This window comes from Topomyia yanbarensis, chromosome 3 (assembly GCF_030247195.1).
Source record: "Topomyia yanbarensis strain Yona2022 chromosome 3, ASM3024719v1, whole genome shotgun sequence".
Taxonomy (NCBI): Eukaryota; Metazoa; Arthropoda; class Insecta; order Diptera; family Culicidae; genus Topomyia; species Topomyia yanbarensis.
In genome coordinates, this window is record NC_080672.1 from 311,240,737 (window position 1) to 311,266,144 (window position 25,408).

Here is a 25,408-nt window from a genome sequence, read left to right on the forward strand (position 1 = left end):
AATTATTTGAAATTTTTTAATAGTTTTATTTTTTATTTAACCGTGATTTTTTAATAAATAGTGACCATCGCTTCACAACGTAGTCTATTTTTCATGGCTTGCGGTGAACACGATCTCTCGAATTGGTGAACTGAAAATTATGGAATAGAAATTAATTTTTAGTATTCTTTACAGACCCGCTGGTGCCCTAAGACGATTTCGCTAGATTTTCAGAGCACTGTGCACCCATTGCATTTACGCAAGTGACGGAAGGTTATCAAAAAGTTTCGTGAAAATGAAAATTCCTGTAATGATGATCATTTTCCCAAACGGTTCGTTTTCGTTGGGTTTTTATTTGTTCTTTGGCATTAGGATTAGCGATAATAATTCAAATCAAGGATACTACTGGAAAGTCACCTTTAGAAAAAGTCGATTTTTTCGCTTTCCCATTGATTTGGTTTGAGATTTCTAGCACTGATGTTGTCCTATGTTGATTTGAGCGATTCTCTGAGTCCTGCCACTATCCCATGTAGTATGTGTTATCAAAAACATCGCGAAGCATCAAGTTCTAAATATTCTCAAACGATATAATATCCGAAGAGAGTGATAAGAGTTATAAGAAATGTCTCATCACACTGTTAGGTGGATTAAAAACGTTTTTTAAGTTAAATCTGGAACCCTGTCTACCTATAAATCTACATTGACGAATACCTCCAAAAGTGACTTCTTGAGGTCTCATGAAGATCTGACACTAGCTTTGTACTACACTCTGTCAGAAAATGTAGGGCCGCCAGAAGCTAAAACTTCGTAAAATCACACTCCTGGCTCTTTCTTCAAGATCATCCAGTGCAGTACTCTGCGTCATTCTTTCGAGTTTGAGCCGCTCATATGGTAGTCGATCTTTGCCAGTATTGCTCTTCTTCCATCCATTCTTCTTCTGAGCCGCCGACAAATCAAAAGCCCTTGTCGTTGGGCTTATTATATTTATAACGCATAATAAACATGTCGTTTGCATTTTGGAATTTAACACAACTATGGAAACGTGTCTGACAGGGAGAGTGGAGATGCCAACTTGTCATTAAAATTTCGCAGTCATTTTCTTCACATTCTTTTGGTATATCGTTTATATTTTTTGTACATTTGCTTTGTACTGCAAACTTTGGAAATGATCATTGAAGTGTTAATAAGAAGCAATACTCCCGATGGCCGGCTCCTCGCAGTATAAATTTCTCGTTTCAAATTTTCGGAAATTGATCATGAGCGACTTTCGTACATATTGCTATATTATTTTGAAAAATATTAACAAAGGAGAACCAACAATCCACTACCTACCCTTAAATATTAAAGCTGTGAGACAACGTCCACCAAATTTAAAAACAAACGATTTGCGCATTTAAGGGTTAAAGTATTTAAACAAAGCCTTAATGCGTTCAGAAAAGGTGTTCGCCACAGCAATTTCTACAAATTTGCCATTTGACATCATTTCTTTATATGTGGTAAAAAGAAATTTTTCATAATATCTTACTTTTACGGGGATTAATCAGTAAAATCACAGTATCAAAAGAAATTCCAAAATATTTTGAGGGGCATGCATATCGTAGTTGGAAAATCGATTACCTTGCACACAGCACACCTGGGTTCGATCCCCAACCCCGCACATATGCTTAGAGAGTTTTCCAAAGAGTTTTTCTAACTCGATAAAAAGAGTAAATAAAAAGAAATATTTTAAAAAATGAAGTCGTAAATCATCTCAAAATTTTCGAATGTTAGACTAAACCCAACGACAAATGAAAAGTCCTGGAAAAAAGTATAACTGAAACAGCTAATAGATAGAAACGTTAAAAGACGCTAAACGTACCATTCGTTCAATCCAAGGAACCACTGCCTGATTTTATTATTGTGGTTTCTGTTTACGCACATTTACGCCAAACCGTTGCGCACTTTACAAATCTGTCAGTACCTAAGTAATAAAATCAACACTTCCTCTTGTGTAGCATCATAAGTACAAGTAATGTTTCATCATTGGATCGTAAAACAAAATGAGTGATAAAAATCATAATCAATGAAATCGACGGCGGAGCGCTACAATTATCAACAATCAAAATCCTGAACAATTTGTCGCTGCTGATTGGCACTTTAGGAAGCTTCGACAACAATCATTGCCACCCGCTACCGATGCTGGGCTGTGGACGTCGTAAAAGAGGAAGGCGAGCGAGAAAAACTGCGATAGCACGATTACGCTTACGCTTTATAAACTTCAATGTGTCATAATGTGTACGGTAGGTTTTTCCAGTTAAATAACAGATAAAAGAGGCTTACCGACTGTCGCTATTGAATTTCATACCTTGAAACATAAGTGTTAATAATATTGTTATAATATTCTATCCCACGAATAATGACAAAAAGGTTTCAAATTTAAAATCTGACGGAATTGAAACAAACTACCTCATATTATCTAGGTGCAAACATAAGCTTAGCGGACTCCATTCATTCCGATTGGTCCTTCTCATTTCAAAGGTTATTGATCTGCTCCTCCAGATCATCAGCCTGAAGCCGCTCGAAACTCCGAATGCCGTAACCGTCCAAGGCAGTATTCGTTTACCCCTTTCAAGTTTCTGCCACCGAGACCGAGAGACAGATAATTTCTCCCGGCGCGGCGGAAACTTCAAAAACTGTCATTAGTGCACGAATAAAACCAAACATGCATTGGGAAAACAAATGTTGAACCTTTGAGCCATTGAAATATTTACCAGCGGCAATATTGGCGTGCTATTCAAGCAAACCATCCGCAAACAAGCGTTGAACTTGTAGAGTAGGTACCGAGCAGCATATTTATATATGTATAGAAATAGAAATCCGGTCCCGGTTCGGACTTATTGGCCAAATAAGGCACAACCTCGAAGAGACGCGAAAGAAATTGTAATAAAAATGAACTTTTTCCCGCTGGCGCTTCGTTCGCCATCCTGTCGCCGTATGCCATAACTAACTACATACAGATATATGCAGACCGAGGGATTGAGCTTCATATTGGCGTAAAAGTTTCGCGCCGGGAAGATGATCTCTTTGCAAGATGCTCCGGCTAGAGATGATCCTCTATGCACTAGCTACCGGCGAATTGTCCACCACCACATCGATTGATTGGCGCTATGCAACGATGCTCCGTCGCGTCGTTCAAAGGAATACCACCGACACGGATGCTGCTCGGATCACCCCGCCGGCGGCACTGATGGGAAATGCATATATGTTAGGATAGGGACATAAAAGTATGTAGGTACTGGCTGAACGAATCTTCGCGTTAAATGCAACGTGTTTTACTCCCGATGCATTCGATTGGGCACGTCCGCCGCCGCCGCCGCCACCGCATACTTGGAAGACGGCTGCAGCGTCAGCGTCTGTCCAGAGGCGAAGAGCATTCCAAAGTACGTGGGTTAATGTTTACGGTCATTTCGTATCGAAGCAATCCGAAAGCGGAGGAAATAACAATCAGTGTCACAATATGACTTTGGATGGCCTATGCGGTGCATTGAACTTAAACGTTGGGTTGGGCTTATGTTAATGGATGAGCTCTGAGTATTAGTGAAAATAGTACCGACAATGTAGCATTTTGCCTGAAACAATACAATTATCAAATTATCTCTGGTCAGCTAGAGGTATGAGGTTATATAAATGAGTTTTATTTAAACTTTCAAATCAAACACAAATAAAACATTACTAAATTTGTCATTGTTTACAACTAAAGACTGCATTCTATAAAAATTTAACGCAATATTGGATATGAAAATTACCCTGAACTATCATTTTTTCGCAACTTTGTGGAAATGAAAACTATTCCAGTTCTTTTCGTATTCCAAACGTACGCACCTTTCTCATTTTTACAAAACCGGGCGCCTTATCCGCGGTTCAACTTTCCCAAGACAGGATGAGTCTCAAAATTACGCGTATCCACAAACAACGTGAAAATTATTTTTCCGATTCAATATAACTGATAATCACTGAAGTAAACGAAAATATCAAAACATACCCACCATTAGCAAGAAACCCGAAAACGAAGCAGAATAAACTTATTTTGTCATGTTTTTGAAGAGTACCAGCAATAAACCGACCACAAAAGAGATGTCGTTATAAATACATTAGCTCATTCTCCGAAGCGTTTATTGATCCAGTGAAGTATAGAGGTTTTAATCTTAAGGTCACTCGCTTTTTTGGGATTGGAAAAATCTCTAACCCTATCTGTGGGGTTGGGACTCAAACTTAGGTGAGCTGCTTACAAAGCGATTGATTTTCCAACTACGCTAAATTGTGTGTTCCATTTATCCAGAGAACTTGTATAAGTAGAAATAACTTTTAATGTGAAAATGATATTAGAGATAAATATTGTTGCTGTTTAGCTACCTTCGAAACAAACTTTCATCAGTTTAAGCCATTTTTGAATTATTTGTGTATTTGTTTATGAAGCACTGATTCCATTATGGCCCAAAATCTTTCAACAAAGGCGCTATTTAAGAGTATTTTACAAAATTTCTTCACTTAATATGAAATGAACATTGCTGGGTTCGTACTATCCCAACACATAACATTTTTGAAGATTGCAAACATGACACAATTTAACAAACCGTAATTCACGAAATGACGAAGCATTACCGTGTTCCGCTTAATTTTACATGAAACATATACAGCATTTACATTAGGGTGTCCCAAAATGACATCATGTTAAAAAAGTCATCGGGCTCACTTCTTAAATGATAGGTTAGGGTATTAGGACCACTTTCTTCTTCGGAGTGAGTTTGCTAAAACGCTTCCTACTGGTGGAGACTTTTGATTTTTTGAAAAATGGGCCGATTTTGGATAAAATTTTAAATTTATGCCTGTTGAAGTGGTCCTGAACTGTCTTAGATTTTTTTCAGCATTTTTTTATTTTTCTGGAGATTCAAACGGAGAAGTTTGGTTAGTTAGTTTGTACAAATTTGGAATTATAAGAGCGGTAGGGCCATTAAAACTTAGTAAAAAGTGAAATTTTTGGTGCTTTTCAGTATTTTTTCTTCAAAACTGGGTATCTACAAAATTTTAAAAGTACAGAAAACACTTTATATAGTTGAGCCAAATTCAGGGGCGTAATTTTGCTGAAGAAAGTGTATAGCTACGGCCAATGGGGTATAAGTTATTTACGTTTTTGTTAAATAACCTTTTGACATTTTATGATATTCATAAAAAATAACACTGTTCTACAAAATAAAACAACTTAAGTGGGCTTAGTCCGCATATTATTTTTCGGAAAATAGAAGGAAAATGATGAAAAATGGCGTTTTTCGCTTGTCTCTAGTACATCAGAATCGGTTTTTATGAGCATTTGACGATTTTTTTTTAAATATTTTCTATATTAATAGCCACCTAGCGGGTTTGAAAATCACTAAAATTAAACAAATATGTCGAGTTAATGGCAAGTTATGGCGTATATTTGAAGGCTGAATTAATTAACGTACTTACATTTTGTATATAAAGTCTTATTTTCATGTTAGGAACTTTGAAGTGGAGAAAAATGCAGAAGAATGAGGTGAGTGCTGAAAAACTGATATTTACTGTTTAGATCACATAATTCCGAAATAGTCAAATTTGGGGCAAATATCCTCGAAAAAGTTTTACAACAGAATACAGCGCATCTTCTGACATAATCGTTTTGTTGAAGATGCCTCCTAGAAGTAATTATGGAGAATTAACTCTTCAAAAAATAATTAGAGACTTGGCGTCATTAGCAAAGTTATTATTTTTATGATTTAAGTTACAAAAAAGTCATCAGTTGCTCATTAAACCTCGTCCTGACATACTAAAGACGAACAGAAAACGTCATTATTCATAATATTTCTTCTATTTTTCGAAAAACAATATGTGGTCAAAGCACATTTGAACTGATTTACTTTTTGGAACAGAATTATTTTTGATAAATTGCTAAAAATGTCAAAGGTTATCTACCAAAAACTTAAATAACTCATACCCCATTAGCCATAGCTATACCTTTTCTTCAGCAAAATTACGCCCCTGAATTTGGCTCAACTATATAAAGTGTTTTCTGTACTTTTAAAATTTTGTAGATACCCAGTTTTGAAGAAAAAATACTGAAAAGCACCAAAAATTTCACTTTTTACTAAGTTTTAATGGCCCTGCCGCTCTTATAATTCCAAATTTGTACAAACTAACTAACCAAACTTCTCCGTTTGGATCTCCAGAAAAATAAAAAAATGCTGAAAAAAATCTAAGACAGTTCAGGACCACTTCAACAGGCATAAATTTAAAATTTTATACGAAATCGGCCCATTTTTCAAAAAATCAAAAGTCGCCACCAGTAGGAAGCGTTTTAGCAAACTCACTCCGAAGAAGAAAGTGGTCCTAATACCCTAACCTTTCATTTAAGAAGTGAGCCCGATGACTTTTTTAACATGATGTCATTTTGGGACACCCTAATTTACATGATAGCAAAGAAGGAAAAGTCCTTACTCTACAAGTATATTCTTAAATCAATAAAATAAAATAAAAAATATACTTTACATGCGCAATGGTATAAAATTACACTTACTGCCATTCAGAACAAATGCCATATATGGAGTAAAATTACATGATTTACGAAATTCAATGTCAAGTAAAATTAAAATCAAACGTAAAACTAAGTTATTTTTGATGCTGTATGTTTCATGACATATCCGTTAGTAGCACCGCAAGTGGTGAATTATCGTACCGATCATTTTGTCACATCTACAAATTGATTGCCAAATTAGAATTTTTTTCGAATTGTACCATTTTACGCTTGCTTCAATATTTTGGTGCAATTTACTTTGAAATAGGAATGTTTCGTAACAAACCACTCCAATTTCCACATTATGAAAAGATTGATCAAAACCATACTGAATCTTTGCACGTGGTTCAAAAAAAACTTCCATTTTAAAGGCTTAAACCTTTTTTTTGAAAATTTAATCAACTAAAAAAATTAAAATCTGCAAAAAAAATCGCGTTTCTAAACTCGTTCATATCTGTGGTAGATAACAACCACCTTAAAGATAAAAAGATAATTAAAAATTTCGTGATAATGATTCATAGAAGTACTACACTTTCTATAAATGCTACAATGAAATCTCTATATGTTCACTATGCTGCCCTTGTATGTAAAAATGATGTAAACGACTCTTTGGCCAAATTTCACTTTTTCGTATTTTTAAGTTCGCTACAAAATTTAAACGAATAAATGAATAAATGAATAAATGAATAAATGAATAAATGAATAAATGAATAAATGAATAAATGAATAAATGAATAAATGAATAAATGAATAAATGAATAAATGAATAAATGAATAAATGAATAAATGAATAAATGAATAAATGAATAAATGAATAAATGAATAAATGAATAAATGAACAAATGAATAAATTAATAAATTATAAATTAATAAATTAATAAACGAATAAATGAATAAATGAGTAAATGAGTAAATGAATAAATGAATAAATGAACAAATGAATAAATTAAATAATTAATAAATGAATAAATGAATAAATGAATAAATGAATAATTGAATAATTGAATAAATGAATAAATTAATAAATTAATAAATTAATAAACTAATAAACTAATAAACTAATAAACTAATAAACTAATAAACTAATAAATTAATAAATTAATAAATTGATAAATTAGTAAATTAATAAATTAATAAATTAATAAATTTAAAAATTAATAAATTAATAAATTAATAAATTAATAAATTAATAAATTAATAAATTAATAAATTAATAAATTAATAAATTAATAAATTAATAAATTAATAAATTAATAAATTATTAAATGAATAATTCGCGAGAGGGATTGGGGACCGGTTGGCAATTACCTTCAGTTATGTCAGCACGAGGAATAAGTGTTTTGCTGTCATGTTCATAGGTTAGCTTTCAATTCTATCTGATGCCCCCACGTGAGTCTAGGTCTATTGATGACATTTGATCCTTAGACCGGCGACGCCTGTGTGCTGTCGACCTTCTGCCGATAGTGGCAGAATGAGAGGGTGCGAACGGATCTAGCCGAGAAAACAATACCGTAAAATGAATAGTTGTTCGGAGGTTGGCTCCAATGGGACTTTGATTCGACTGGTATCGATGCTCGCGGGTCAATACGTGCTGAAAATCCGCCGCGTCTGTTTTAATGAATCTAATTTCAAGTTCCGTTCTTGGTAACAAGCCCGTGTATCAGGTTAACGATCCTCTGTATTTCCCTTCAATGTTAGATATAATCGTTCGTATACGTGTAGTTCACAAACAATCTGATATGGAAAATCGGAAATACTTTCGTTGATTTACAATATCTCGAGCTATCATAACTCTTTGTCTGTATAACGTGTTATCACTCGGTAGTTTGCAACCCAAAAATATATCGTAGAGAAGGAATAGCGAAATTAGTCTAAATAATGTCGCAATAAATAGTGATCCTGCCCATTACGCAGATAAGATTAGCTTTTCTAGGCAATACTCAATACTCGGCTGTGTGGAGTTGAAATATCTTTTGTTTAGAAAACATAGGATACTCTCGGTAGCCCGCTATCCAGAGTTTAAAAAGAACCAGAAGAAGATCTTGTTTAGTTTTAACAAGATCTTTTTCGAGGGATCGTGTTCTCGAAAACTAACTAAACTACTACCTAACAAACTATGCTTTGCAGGTCGCATCGCTTGCTTGGAGCGAATCATAGACCCTATTCCCTTCCAAACAACCAACTCCGCGACACTTATGGAAGAGTCTGATGAACCTTCTGTATAAGATTCCGCATTTTATTCGAACAATCGCCGGGTAAAATCAACACTGACACGATAGAAACCACGAACAAATTCGTCGCGTGATTGAATACTATTAAAAAATATAAGCAGTGCTCCTTATAGCCGGCTATCCGGAGTTCAAGTTGCTTATTTTGCTAATCGTATTAATACAAATTTCCCAAATTCTCGGCAGCCGGCTGCCCAGAGCAATTATTACATGATAACGCTATTGGCACATTTACTAACAACTCTCCCCTTCCCGTGATACATGTGGAGATGCAGAGGATTCCTCGGTCTATAGTAGCAACATGTATCGGACGGCCAGGCCCGACCGTAGATCGCAGAAGGAAAGGGAAAGAATGTTAGTCCGATACTTGCTTTTGCTAGAGGCCCAGGTCAACTGGAATGGGTGGCGGTCACGCTTACCACTCAACCACCGTCGCCGTCTTTGACATGATCTGCACACAGTAAGTCTGGACAAGCGTAAGTAACAAGTTGCTTTACGCTTGTCCAAACATGCCGTAGACTCAGGTGATTCGCATTTCTAATGCCAAAAGATCTTGACTCCTACGGTAGCAGACAAAAAGTTAAGTCGCCGGTAAGCTCTACATATATGATCCATCCACGCTTTTCTAAACTTTCTCCCTTCAACTTTTTGCTCTCCCTTGAATACTATGGCTCATTGAAAAATTTACTTCACCTTTCAGTCCCTTGCTAATTAAATGCCGTAACAACTGTTGACAAATTAGCTCAGAGACAAAAAAAACTCCAAGGAACGAATTCCGTTTGTTATTCACTTCTTCGTGTAAACAACCATTGAAATTTTCTGATAATTTTACTTGTCGACACCACTGTTCGACAGCTTTTAATGCTTGTTTCGTCAAGTCAAAGGTTGTTCCGATGTAAAGTCCAGTAATTAGTAGGTATTTGATACTCGCCAGCAAACCCTTAGATTGAAAATCCAAGCTCATTGAGTTTCTTTAACCTTCCGGCAGTCGCGCTAGTGCACTGAGTGCACGCTGCTCTGAAAAACTAGCGAAATCGTCTTAGGGCATCAGTGGCTGCTCGTTCAGTGCACCATATGCGCGACTTCCGGAGGGTTAACAAGCCATCGGCAACCAAGTTCCATAGTAAAGGTGACACAGAACATCCACCCTGACGACAACCGTAGATGATCAACTTCCTTATATCTGCCGGTCTCAGTGAAAAAATGCGATTACTAAGCATTGCATTCATCCAACTAAAGATATAAGTTGAAAACTTGCTGAAAACACAATTTGTTCCATAGTACCATCTGGCGGGCAGATAATCCCCAATCAATAGCACACAAACACGCTCCATAACCAATGCCTACTGTGTTTAAATTTTTACGGAAATCGGTTAAGCCCTCGGAGAAATGAGCGAAAACGGAGAGCTGCTTGCAGAGTTTTGTTGCAACAATGATATGGTGATGTGGGGATCGCTCTTCCCACAGCGGCCAGTACACAAAGTGACATGGGGTTCCCGTGATGGCTTCACGGAGAATCAAATCGACCACATCTGCATCAGCCGAAAATGGAGAAGGAGCCTTCTTGATGTGCGTAACAAGCGTAGCGCCGGTATAGCGTCCGACCACCATCTCCTAATTGGCGAGATCCGGCTGCGTATTGCAAGGATTCATCGACAGGAGGAGAAGATCGGGCGTCGGTTTAACACACGTCGTCTTGAAGATGCTGCGGTAAGAAGGTCCTTCGTCGAGAAGCTGGAGAACCATGCTGTAGATATTCCGGAAGGATGAAGCGTAGAAGATCAATAGACCGCCATCAAGAACACCTTCATTGCCACCGGCGAGAATAATCTGGGTGAGCTACGTACCCAGAGAAAACAGTGGATCACAGATGACACCTGAAAGAAGATAGAGAAACGAAGGGACGCCAAAGCCACGAATGAGCTCATGTAGACGGGACAAAAGAGCGTGGACAGACTCCCTAGCCGACGAAGGTGAGAAAGCCGCAAACAATGGCGACATCCGTCTCCTGTACGATATCTCACGCCGCCTTGGTGTCCCACCAAAGATTAATGCTACGATGCCCGTGAAAGACACATCTGGACAGTTGTCAACCGACCGCGCTAAACAGCTGAAACGTTGGTTCGAACACTTTGAAAACCTTTTTCAAGTGTCGGCCACGCCACCAACAACTCGGCATGATCCGCCAAGGGTTCGACGTATTACCCGCGTCAACACCGAAGCTCCATCATTGCAAGAGATAGAAGCAGCTACCCGGAGCATGAATTCGATCAGAGCCCCTGGGGTCGATCGCGTATTAGCAGAGATGTTCAAAGCTGACCCCTTAGTATCTGCACAACTGTTGCATCAATTATTCTACAATATCTGGGACACCGCGACTTTTCCGGCCGACTGGATGCAAGGCGTCTTAGTGAAGGTACCCAAAGGACCTGACTGTATGCGATAATTGGCGGGGCATCATGTTGCTGTGTATCGTTCTCAAAGTTCTCTGCAAAGTGATCCTGAACCGGATACAGGAGAAGATTGACGCATCTCTCCGACGGCAGTAGGCAGGATTCCATGCCGGACGATCCTGTGTGGACCATATCGTCACGCTCCGTATCATCCTGGAGGTCAATGAATTCCAAGAGTCTCTCTACTTAGTGTTCATCGACTATGAAAAAGCTTTCGACCGTCTCAATCACGAAAATATGTGGGGAGCCCTGAGACGCAAGGGAGTCCCTGAGAAAATCATCGGTCTAATTAAAGCACAGCACGAGGCATTTTCGTGCAGAATATTGCACGATGGTGTCTTGTCTGACCCCATCCGGGTCGTGACTGGAGTTAGGCAAGGATGTATTCTATCATCGCTACTGTTCTTCATCGTAATTGACGAGAACCTGGTAGGAGCGATTGACTGTGAATCAAATCGTGGGTTTCTGTGGCAACCTATTACTATGGAGCATCTGAATGACTTCGAATTGGCTGATGACGTTGCTCTCCTAGCACAACGGCGCTCTGACATGCAGAGTAAGCGTGATGATCTTGCCGATCGCTCCTCAGCGGCAGGTCTCAAAATCAACGTCAACAAGACCAAATCGTTGGATATAAACACGCTCAACCCTTCCAACTTTACGGTAGCTGGGCAAGCAATGGAGAATGTCGAAAGCTTCCAATATCTTGGTAGCCAAATGGCGTCTGATGGAGGCAATAAGAGCGACACAGGAGCACGGATCAAGAAGGCGAGAGCTACTTTTGCGAGTTTAAGAAATATCTTGAAAGACAATCAGATTAGTCGACGCACCAAAACCCGAATATTCAACTCGAACGTGAAATCTGTACTACTATATGCCAGTGAAACCTGGAAAGTGGAGGTGGGTCGGCCGCACTCTGCGCAGAGGCGGAAACGAAATCTGCAAGCAAGCGTTAGACTGGAACCCAGCAGGACATCGCAGCAGAGGCAGACCCAGAGGCTCATGGTGACGCAGCCTCATCAAGGAAATAAAAGAAGTCGACGAAAGTTTGACCTAGCAGCAGGTCAAAGCGATGGCGGGCAATCGCCCAGGATGGCGATCTTTCACAACAGCCCTTTGCACCACCAGGGGTGCGCAGGAATAAATGTAAGTAAGTAGGTTAAGCCGTTTGGGACACTATAAATCATATACATACAAACTTTGACTTTTATATTTATAGATTTTCCAAAAATCGATTTTTTTTTGCTCGATTACGTAAACATTCAGAACTGTGTACTTTGAAGTGAAAATGGGGGCAAAAAATGAAAGGGTATAGTTAAAGAATTCTACAATGCCTCACTAAATTCATGCAGGCAAGTTTCTAATTTGGAGCAAAATAATAACTAGCATTTTTCAATCAATTTTGATGACAAACAGTCATTAGATACGGAACTAAATGGCCTCTCAATTTTTTCATTAAAACATAAATGTTGTGAAATTTTCATATTTTGCCTGAAAAAAGCAAAAAGTAAAAGTTAGTTTCAAATAGTTATCCCAAAACACCATAGTATTTTTATCAAAAGATCATAACGCATCATACAGTTGGAAAAGTTATTTTTTCCATAACAAAAAAATTGAAAATCGATTGAAAAATGACAGCGTAGCTAATATTTTAATGCCGAAAGTCCCGAAAAATAGTTTTTTGCTATAAATCGTGACTACATCCTATCTACAACCTATACTAGGTCACTTGAAAGTCACAAAATCACTATAGCACCGTGTTATTGGACGGAATGTTCATCTCCTAGCCCTGGAGGTTATTCGTCGTTGCGCATATTATGATAACACCAGCTTTGTGAACGAAAAGATTCCAATGCTTCAATAGAAACTGAACCTCTGACCAGTTAGTAAACACGGCAACGCCATTCCGACGATTCAATGGCAATGATTAGTGTCAAGAGATACACAAAAAATATTCACCATGATTGAAGCCTGTGCCCGCTATCCATGAAAATATGGAGGTGTTGAAGGTTATGATTATCACATTACACCAAAATACAGGGCTAGTAAATAGAGTAATTTATACTCTGGTTTTTCCGTTAAATTCATCGTTCGTTGTTGGTAGTAGTCGGTGTTACTCTACATTATTATACGGCCATATATTTATAGTTTGTTGTCTGCAACCGTGGCAAACGAGATGTGTTTGGTTGTTTAAAGTGAAATGATAACAGCAGATATGCATTATCATTTACATTAATGCATAGACTAGACACTTGACATATATCAATTCAAATTATAGTGAAATTGTGGTCGGTACAACGTTCGAAAGTGAAAAGAAGAAGTAAAACGAAAAAAATGTGAGCTTATTTGCCTTCTCCCGGTACCTCGCGAAGTCACGAGTGTATTGCAAATCAAGCACTAATGGCGTCACTTCGCTGTAGTTCGACCTAGGCAAGTCTGGTTACACAAAAAGGAAATTAAATTAATGCAAAGTGTCAAAAGCACTGCCAGGAAGTGTCATCATAAACACCTGGTCTGGTCGAAGGCAGCTTTGGGACGGCAGGTACCTATCTACCGAGGTGACCGGCTTGTCAGGTGTTATTGAAAATTGACCACTTTACTTCGGTGGACGCGTTTATGACGGTAGCGGTTGATTTTCCCTTAGCCGAAGTTGGTGTTGACCTATGAAACAGGGTGGCACTTCCAAATGGGCTTGTTTTAATCCGATGATGACAGAGCGTTCGTAGTTATATATTGAACTGGAAACTGGCATCGTTGGCAACATAAAATATTATTCCGTAACCATGAATTTGCCAAATTGCAACCGTTTCATATGTCCCAAAGCAAAAATACGACCGCGCAGTAGCATAACACATTACAACTTCCATCGCGAAATAATGCCTTCAGCTCGAAGCAATAATCGAACAACTTTCTGCACCGTACAATCATTTCACCTTACTTCTCTTACAATCGACAGCTGCACCCGAATATCCGAAAGTGAAAAGCTGCATTTTACCAACAGCTACCAGTTACAAAAGTGCCAACTCCCTTTCGTGCCAACGGGAAGTCGATGAACCTTGAGAAGGTTGCTCGACAGGATGGCCGATAACTATACCTACTGGTTTGCTGCCTCCAGTTACCAACCTGCCAACCAATTCAACTGATCTTCAATCGACTATCATGACATAAATTTCGTACCGAGTGAGTCTCAATTGCAGCAGTCGTTGCCTACAAACAAGCGATCTATTTCAACACTCCTCTCGAGTGGATGGCTTAATACAAAACCGCCTATTTTCCGAACGCTCTCTGCCATTCTTCTGCTACTGCTGCCAGCAAGCGTCATCACTGCGGCTACCAATCAACCAGACAAACAACCACCGACTGTCAGACCGACGCCGGGATGCAATGCTATGGAAAAGCTGTCAGAAAACTGGCAAAAGATTCCATCATTCAGACGCGGTGCGGTTGGGCTGGTCTGGTCTGGTCTGGTTTTGTCTTGTCTGGTGTGGTATTACAGTTACGTTCATGGGCACCCCGCTATCCGTGTTGAATGCACGGACCGAGAGATTCTTCCTTTCTGATATATCTCGCGAGATAGTTCGTCGTGACTTTATTGGCTGCCGAGTGCGATCACGAGGTTACTTACCGCATTGCATTTGCGAATAAAAGCTACCACAATCATCGACCGAAACGAGCGGAGGGTGGATGAGGGGATGGGCTAGAAGAAAACTGTTTTTAGGAATTGTACGAGCATGCCGATTCACGAAATGTGTTTCGCGCGCTACAATCAAATGGTCATTGTTTGGCAGACTGGCACATCTTCGAACAAGTACACTATTGTACCTCCGGTGAAGGCGGACACCGCTACTGACTGATGACTAGATGACCTGAATGGATAAAGTCAGCGGTTGCCTCATAGGATCGGTTGAAATGAGGCATTTTTAATAATGTGATTGTTCGAGCTGGTGCTTGATGAATCCGCAAGGTTACTGCGATGAGATGATCATGTATTTATCTAGTTTGGAATTAGTACATTTTACGTAACTAGAATTAAAGGAGATTTATAAAGTGTTTCAGTCACACCAAAAAATATGAATTTTATCGTTGACGTCATCACAGGCATGACAGAATTTAACAAACCGTAAAACCGTGCTCCGTTCAATTTTACATGAATTATATACATTACATGCGCAATGACATAAAATTACACTTACTGCCATTCAGAACAAACGCTATGTGTGGAGTAAAATTACGTGATTTACGAAATTCAACGTCATGTAAAATTAAAATCAAACTTAAATGTCAATCATTTTTGATGCTCGTATATGTCAGGGTCAGGAGACGTAAATTTACACGATTTTTTCTAGGTGTGTGACATACAGCAATAAATAAATTTTTGTTTCATTATGAATGAACTGACATACTTCTTTTTTATTGATTTTATTATAGCCTGTACAGTTTTTGGCGAAACTGCATTCTCGTAATGATATCATCCCACACGCTTTGAGGCTCATTCATCATTTGCCCACCGCTTCATCGAGTTTTTTGCTTAACAATAGTCCAATTTTTTAGTCGGTTGAAGTTCAGGGTTATTCGGGTTTTGGGTTGAAAATAATATCTCTAGCTGTATACCGTACTAAACTCCATCAGGGTACTAATGACCGATGGCATAGCTATCTGACAAAAGAGAATAAAAGTGTAACCGACAAAAACAGTAAGCGATGTTTATTGAGTTAGCACTTTCCTCGCCACTGTCGGCTCCAAGGGCTGGGCCCCCGAACGCAGAGGACATTTTCCCACTTTCAATTCAGCTAGGCGGTACCAAGTAGAAAGCGATTGTATTTCGAACGCATGCTTCCTTAATTTTTTTTAGTATACTCATCTTTTGGAAAAGTGTCACACGGAATTGAATTTATCTGTTGCATTATAAGTCGAAGAAAATGTCTATGCATAAGTAAAATTTAAAAGTGAAATGCTGATTATGTAGGTTGTGCCAATTCTAATGACTGACATCGACCAATTAGTCCCTACAATTTTGGTATTGCATTGGATTTTTTTGATATCAAATACTTGCATATATTACCAAGTTTATATAAGGCTAATAACAAAGAAATTTAAAAATCGAATAGATTTTTAGATTCTGTATTTTTGGATGTAGAAAACTACCAAACTTAGTACCATTAAACGGGGTATCTTTGAGAACCGGGAATACCGACCCATTTTTGGTACCAGAATACCGGTACTGAACAAAAGCCAGTACCGGTATTTTCGGTACTATACAATTTTTTATGAATAATATGTGGTCTCTCTAGAGGGACCTATTTCACATTATCGGTCTACAAAATGACTTTAAATTATATTAATTACCTTCTAGATAAATCGTTGAGCTAACACCTTAGTGGGGGAATGATCATAATCATTCTAGAAGTTAAACATTACTCACGGTGTATTTATTAGAACAATTTTATGCAAAAAAATTCAGCATCTCTGAATCTTCGGAATATGAAAGAATGGGCTCTCCTCTTTCATTTGAAACTAAGATCAAAATAATCCGTCGGGGGGTCCAGAGCAACTTTTTTTTAAGTTTTTTTTTCGTAACAATATAGGTTTTACTACTGGAGCTAGTTCATATTTCTGTGCCTAGATGGTGCTTTATACATTCGAACAACACTAAAAGTGAGAATTTGATAGAAAATTTAGTTGTCTACAAGTTTGTTGACCGCTAAAAATTGATCTGATGTTATCCGGAAAAGTTGCTTAAGATTTTAACAAAGTTACATCTAAGATAGTTTCACACGAGGCCTAGTGGTTTGGAAATATGTTTTCTCGCACTTATTACATTACCAAAAAAGAATTGGGTTTAGTGGCGGGATTCAATACGTTGACAATTCTAATTGACCTTCTGAGAATTAGGATGTTTGACAGAGTCAGAAAACTATTTGTGCTTTTGGTTTGTAATCTTTCCCGATAGTTTCGAAGGAACTACCATTCATCGGAAGGTATTTCTTGGTTACAAGGGTTTGCTTACATTTATGTTTTAGAAAGGACCATACGTCGTATAATTTAGGTTATGATCGCTTAAATCAGCTATTATAATTCCGTTCAAGACGAAATGTTGCGATACACCGTTTCTAATTTAACGCAAACCACAGCAGTAACTGTCCAAATTAGTGGTTAGCGTGAAACGATTTATTCAAATTCTCTCCGCAAAACATATTGTGGCAGTTGGATTTTCCGGTCATTTCCTATCAATTATGCGAAATATCGTTACTAAATTGATCCTGGATTATGCGAAATGTATTACTTTTGAAAACAAAATATGATTTGAGTACAACAAAAATCTTATAGACATAGAAGTCCTCGAATATATCCAAAAAAAAATTATCTTGACCCAAAGACTCAAAGTTTTTTGTTCACTGTTTGTCACATTGAGTTAATTTTGAAAACGGATAATCAGCATTTTTAACCAAGCGTTGCAATGAAATCCGCGAAATATTTCAATGGTGCGTAAAAAGTTTCATTTAGATTGTTCGAATATAAAGGTTGAAGTTCAGGACAAGTGAATTTTATAAGAAGATGCCAACAGAGTAGGAGATTCATGTAAGAATAGTTATCAGTCATCCCTGAGAACAATCGAAAAAATGAGAAAAAAGGCATACATCATTGCAAAAGCTGTTTCTGCGAGAGGAATTACTTACCATCATGAACAGGAATATTAATATCATACTAGTTTTGTCAACACTTAACTAAGACTTTTCATCTCAAAAATATTAATGGTGCCCTGTATCAGGGAGTTATAATTTTAAGCTAAAAGGTGAGACTTTCCAAACTCTCAAATTCCGCTGAATTCACCGTTGAACTAAACACAACTATTTAGCGAATAAAAAAAGTGCTTGTGAATTGACAAACCACTAGGTCTTCTGTGAAACTAACTTAGACTTAGAATTCGTTAAAATATTAAACAACTTTTCCGAATAATTTCAAATTGGTTTTTAGTTGGTAACAAAGTTGTAGACAATTAAATAATCTATCAGATTCTCACTTTTAGTGTTGTTCAAATGTCTAAAGCACCATCTAGGGGCATAACTATGAACTAGTTCCATTGTGAAATCTATGTTTCACGAAAAAAAAAACATAAAAAAGTGGCTCTAGACCCCCCGACGGATTATTTTGATTTTGGTTTCAAATGAAAGGGGAAAGCCAATTCTTTCATATCCTGAAGTTTCAGAGATGCTGATTTTTTTTTGCATAAAGTTGTTAAAGACACCGTGTACTAGCTCTCATTATACTGAACAGTATGTATAAATTCCTGCACTATTTTGTCGAAATTAAATTTTAACGATCATGGACTAAATTTCAAAATATTCACATCTAGCGCAAGAGACGTAAAAATTTGCTATGATTTTTTTAGCGACATTGGTTTCCATTATTCACTGGGTGGTGAGTAATAAGACTATGGTCTAAGTCATGTCTGTATTTGGTTTCCTCTTAAACCTTTATCTATAAAAGAATGAACAGTGATTTAGTAGCTAACAATTTTAGACTTGGTGACCTGCTTCAAATGGGGCGATTTGTAATTTTTGTTGATCGGAAAATTCAGCAAAACTCCATAGTTTACAGGAAAGTAAGGTGCCTTGGTATGCAGTAGAGAATAGTAGGCAAACGTCATAAAGATCAAAACCAATTTACAGAAAAGCAAGAGAGGAAATACGAGTAACCTGCTCGAATTTACTGCCATTCTTACTTTGATTTACTGTTGTTAATAGGGTTTCTTACATTTATCATCTGTTGAAGTCGACGAAAGTCGCTCCGCTTAGCAGTTATTGATTTTAAATTGGCCTAGATTCAAAATAAAAGAAGGTGCCGCATACGAAAAATATCTTCTGCTGAAATGAGTCATGCCATTTCAAAGGAATAAAAAACTTTTTTTATCGGCACAAATCAATCATCTAAGAATAAGGTCATCAGTTTGAGTACTCAATTTCACTTTGAAGTTTTTTTCGAATATTTTTAAAAAAAATTTCGAGTACCGGTTCTTTACCGGTACTACCGGTACTAAGGGCATCAGTACCGTAATACCAATTCTCGCCAAAAAGTTCGGTACTGCGAACCCTAGTTGGATATGTACATTCCGCGTGTAATAATTTGACATGCGTCGGAAATCACACGGATGAAGGTCCGACCCACATCCATCCCCTGGAACCAAGGTTTTGTCATTACCTTCGGGACTATTGAAGGTGGCTCTTAATTTGCCTTTGTTCCACGAGGTTTGCCAACCATCGAGAGGTTTCTGATAAGTAATAATGAAAAATTTGTTGAAACAGATTTGTCTTTCATAAATGTCAACTTATAAACCTTAGCTAAAGAGAACCTAGCGGACCCAAGCAGATAAAGCACTCGGTAACTTTTGAAACAGTTATGTTTCTTTATGTAGAAGTTCTCATAACTTTTAAATGCAAATAGTTTAGTAGATTGTATATATTAACAAATTATGCGCCGAATTATTCGAAAATGATGTTCCAGTTGTCCAAACGTTACTTTAGTGTAAAGTATAAACTTCAAAATTGATATAAACAAAACCGTTTTTAAGGAATACCCCAGTGAAGACAGTCAAGCTCTATTTCGAACCGTTAACAAGTTCAATTTTAGATTTTGCTAAAATTAGAACCAACCTAGATATTTTATTACAAAGAAGGGTCTTACTACCACTTTCGAAAACGTATTATAAAGCTAAGTTAATTAGTTCTAGCAAAAAGCAGGAATTCCTGCTAAAATAACATTCTGGACCACTATGCACTGTGTGACTATTTTTATATATTTTTTTCATTCTCCATACACTGAAGAAGCTGTGTATACTATACACTGTATAGGTAGCTAAAATTCAAAGATATGTTATTGTTCCTAACCAAATCTGGAAAATAGTTATAGGTGTTATCAGTAGGGTTCATTAGTCCTTCGGACGTGAAGAATGCAGGCTGTTCAATGCTTTGTGATTGTATTGTGTTGTAGTTTTCAATTTTTCTTTGCCTTCCCATCAGTAAAATGATGAAACGACTTGGCAAGGTACAAATAAAATGCCGAAAATATTTAAATGTTTTGGAAATATCCATACCAACCAAGGCTCAGTTAAAAGGAAAAATTAAAAGTTTTCGAATGAATACATTGCGATAGCGTGCATTCGCGTCGTATATGTATGGTATCAGAAGCTTACGTGGAATAATGGGCGAAACCGACACTGTGGGTAAAACCGACACCCCACAACTTTCCCTTGAAATCAAATTTTTATTCATTTCATAAAGACACTTTTTTTGTTTTGATTATATAGTTTATAAACTTAAGGTCATTCGCGTCTTTGTCGGGTTAGAGAAACCTCTTTAGAAAAATATCTAATCCTATGTTCGGAGTTGGGAATTGAACCCCGGTGAGCTACGTACAAGGCAATCGATTTACCAGCTACGCTATCTCCACCCCCCCCCCCCTATAAGGGCACTTTATTATTAGTACGATTATGGAGATTATATGAAAATAAATTGAATTTACGTTAGTACGTCGAATGTCATGAAAATAAATAAAACATACGACTGCAGTGATCATACTCGTCTGGATGTAAGATTTTGTTGGTAGATTTTAAGGTTTTAACCAAACAATAACTTTTCAAATCATAAATTTTTTCAGTGCCTTTTATTATCGGTCTTTCCTATGATTATCTGGGTGCATTGAAGACGGGTTTAAGGTATTCAATATTTTTTATTGTTTTTTTAAATGTTCTCTGTTGGAGTAAAACCGACACGCTTTGGTTAGGGTAAAACCGACACACTGTTAAGATGGTTGTGTTTATTTGCGATTCATTACAAAAGGCTGGGGATCTTTGTGACACTTCAGTTACACTATTAGCACACTATAGTAATAGCAGAAATACACAGAAATACTTTTATTGTGTTTCTTTCTTATAAATCTCCATAAAAATCAAAAATTGGAATTTTTGATTATCAGATTCTATCGAAGCTTTTGCTATTTCTGCAAAAAGCTCATTAAACCGAATTTCTAGTGTTCACTTGGTTTGTCATAGATGAACTTTATAACAGTGAGACAATGATCTTTTGTATACCCCGGTAGATCGTTGATGATCAGAGTCCCTAAAAATCTAAACAAGGTCCCTAAAAGTCTAAACAAGGCAATTTTACCAAGAAAAGTGTATCACTTAAAAGTAAATGAATCCTATTAACAGAATGTAGAACACTTGCAAATCTTCTATTACGAAATAAAGTGACACTGAAGGTTGCAATAATGTGCGTAAGGATTATTTGGAAATATCCATACCAATAAATAATCCTATAGCATAAAATACTCTTGTTTATAACACTACGCTTTCGAACTCTCTTACCCTCACTACATGATGGAGCTATAAAAAGTACATATTTGCATCACACATATTCACACTTGATTACTCAGGCATATATCTTATTTTTGCTCAAAATGAAGATTTTAATAAATTGGAGAGAAAATAAATCTTAACCCTATAGAGTGTCGGCTTTACCCGCAGTACCTAGAAGAAGTCATTCTGTTTTCAAGTTTTACAACCAATAATTTTTCATGAAATTAATTTTTTGAGGAATTGACGAAATTAAGCCTTGTTAAGAATTTTCTGTAGAAGAATTCTGCGTAGAATTTATAGTTTTATTGGTTTTGTGGTAACCCAGAAAAAGTGTTAAGCTTAAGGTGTCGGTATTAACTATAATTCCCCTAATGAAAGAAATCACGAGACGAGCAATCCTATCGTTACCCTCTGTATGCAAGAAAAGTGGAAAACAAGTGAACGATTTGAATGGAACAAAGGCATTATAAGAAAATTTATATCGCGACTCTTGAGGAATATTTGCAACATGTTAATTGGGTATTAGGGTAGTACAAAAATTAGATTCAAGCTCCGAGCAACTTTTTAGGTACCATTTGGGTCCTGGAAAAACTGTGCAAATTCCTAACGCGATCCCTGAAACTATATTTTTACGCCCACTGTTTAAAGTTTACATAAGATTTTGTATGGGAAAATTAACTTTCACAAAATAATTGCTCCAGGAGTCGCCGATTACTTCCTAAAAATAAATCGTTATGTGGCTTTTATAGGATATTTAACAAAGAAATAAAGTCTCGAAAACTACGAAACGATCTGACGCTTAAGAAAAAAGTTATTAAGCAGAAACCAATTGATGCTCTGACGATTGGTAAAATATTCATTTTTTCTAGCACCACTGCTCTACCCATGATCGTTTTCCATGGGATTTCCTATCTTTATGGAACTGATATGCGATCATGGGCAGTGCTGTTGGTTGTCCAATTATATGCAATTTTGTTTTAATGTTTCTGTCTGTAATGTGCCTAAATCATTTATCTATACTGTTTGGTCACTTTGCAAAAGTTTTGAAGGTTAAATTAAAGCTTCTTTTGTACATAATAAAAGAAAGTTAAAACTTTTGTATATAATTCGACCGTCAGCAGCAGTGATGCTATAAAAAGGGAAATTTTCATCAATCTTCAGGGCATCAATCGGTTTTTGCTCAAAAACTTTTTCCACAAGCATCAGATGGTTTCGCGGTCTTCTAGACTTTGTTTCCTTGACAAATTTCCTATAAAAATGAGACATCTTTTTATTTTTAAGAGGTAACGGGCGACTCGTGGAAGAATTATATTGCAAAAGTCGATTTTCCTATACGAAATCCCATGTAAACTTTAAACCGTGGGCGCAAAACTATAGCTAAAAATTTGCAGAGTTGTTCTGGGAGCTAAATGGGACCCAAAAAGTTACTCGGAGCAAAATTTTATTTTTTTCGCGTAAGCATGTCCCACTCTATTGAGCATCTCTCCTAGAACTGCACCTGTGGAACACATCTCGTCTGCACGAATTAAAGAGGGAGTGCAACACTAATCTTCGTCGGAATGCTAAAAAAATCTGGAGTCTTGCGAACTTGAAGCGGGAATATTCATCAATTTCGCTGAACGTTTGCCTCGACGAGACTGAATTCACGACTCCGTTGGATCCATAAACTATTTGTAAAATTTTAAATAACCTATAAATAAAGAATTTTTAAGCTTTTAATAACACTGAGGGACATCCAAAGTAGCACGCTTGGCTCGTTCAAATTTTAGCAAAATGGCTTCGGATGCCTTAATCGACAGCTACTGTATGACCAAAAACGCTTTTAATCCACCTAACAGTGTGATGAAACATTTCTTATAACTCTTATCACTGTCTTCGGATATCATATCGTTTGAGAACATTTAGAACTTGATTCTTCGTGATGTTTTGCCTTTCTCATATAGAAAGGTTATGCAATCACTCTGAAAAACGTCAACCTAATCCCGGCCCGGAGGGCCGAGTGTCATATCCCATTCGACTCAGTTCGTCGAGATCGGAAAAAGTCTGTATGTGTGTGTGTATGTGTGTATGTATGTGTGTGTATGTGTGTGTGTATGTATGTGCGTATGTGTCAAATAATGTCACTCATTTTTCTCAGAGATGGCTGGACCGATTTGCTCAAATTTAGTCTCAAATGAAAGGTGTAACCTTCCCATCGGCTGCTATTGAATTTTGGATCGATCGGAATTCTGGTTCCGGAATTACGGGTTTCAGAGTGCGGCCACACAGAAATTTCTCATAAAAACTATAGGAAAAATTAAAAATAGAATTTTTATTTTTGATGCTAAATGTATTCAAGGTGCATAAAACGTCGAGATTTGATGCAAACACGAAAAAAATTTGACGAAGATTCACTTTTTTGGATTTTGCACATTTTTGCCTTTCTCATATAGAAAGGTTATGCAATCACTCTGAAAAACGTCAACCTAAACCTAATTTTTTTTTTCGACTCGCATAAGGTTTCTGGATTTTAACAGGGGCGTAGTTGATGGTTTACGGAGAGGGGTTACACCCCCCCTCTACTGTTCACTCCCCTCCTTTAAAAATCTCCTTAAATCACCCCTCAGACGACCACCTCATACCCCTCCCTTTCAACCCCATCATCTTTAAACCACCACTATATTACCAAGCATACCAATTTATGCTGGGGAGTCGTTCGTTCATGGGACTTTCGCCCTCCTCACATACCCATCCCCGCATGACAAAATGAGTTAGCAAGCAGATAACATTGATCTAATGCTGATTAGGCTAATGGAGTATGATATTTTTTTGTTTCAAGTGTTTCACCGTCGACACCGTAGGACATTTCCACAATTATGTTGAACATAAAAAGCCTCCGTGCCATAGTTTAGAGAAATGAGAAAGGCACAATTGCACCGCTAGGTGGATTAAAACAGGTTTTTGATAACACATTCTACATGGGATAGTGGCAGGACTCAGAGAATCGCTCAAATCAGCATAGGACAACATCAGTGCTAGAAATCTCAAACCAAATCAATGGGAAAGCGAAAAAATGGCCCATAAAATAAAATATCTAAATGGTGGTGGGAAAACTGAATTTTCCTAAAGAGGTATATTGTACTGAGCCAAAAAAATTTTTTTTTGAATCGATTTGAAGTTTATACTTTACTCAAATTTCCAACGCGACTGAGAACTAAGAAATCAACGCTTTTTCTTGAGAAAAGCGATACCAGCATTGACACCATTCAAAGAAAATCAACAGTGAATATTTCCAGACTTGGTTTTATTTCCTGTTTAAGAACTATTGTGTTTTTTACATCTTAGATTGCATGATTCAGTGATAGAAACCCAAAACTTCATAAAATATTTGAAATTATTAAATTAAAATTTGTTTTTGCTATTGAAATTGACAAAATGATAGTATCGCCCCTTTGGCGATTTACTTTTTCGGTCCCACCTATCAGCAATGAAGTATCGCCCTTACGATTTTTTACAATAACTACCGTTCTAAACCACCGATTTCGTCCGTGTTTTTTCAATAGCGATCATTGTTACTATTTATAGCTGGTATCAGCTTGATAATCCTAAAAAATACGAAAATAACGGTTTCGCCTCTAAACTGCTAGCAAAAACAGTATCGCCCTGTTTGTTTGCATGGAGCGTGGAGGGCGAAACTTTAAATATATAAACAAAAATACAATTTCGCCCGTTGTATTTTTTGTTGTAGTGTAAGAAAACAATATCGTAGAATCAAAATTTTTAGGTTAATTTGTTGCGTTTCAAAGCCCTCATTCGCATGTATGAGAAAAAAGCCTTATGTTTACATTTG

The 25,408-nt window shown here is 37.1% G+C and overlaps 2 protein-coding genes across 2 annotated transcripts in view; both read left to right on the forward strand.

Moving 5' to 3' along the window:
- Window positions 1–25,408, forward strand: part of LOC131693077 (bromodomain-containing protein DDB_G0270170) — a 505,027-nt gene that overhangs the window by 315,826 nt on the left and 163,793 nt on the right. The window lies entirely within an intron of this gene.
- LOC131688052 (uncharacterized) lies at window positions 11,463–12,383 on the forward strand. The gene has a single exon (XM_058972197.1). The coding sequence runs from the start codon at window positions 11,463–11,465 to the stop codon at window positions 12,381–12,383; it is 921 nt and encodes a 306-aa protein (XP_058828180.1).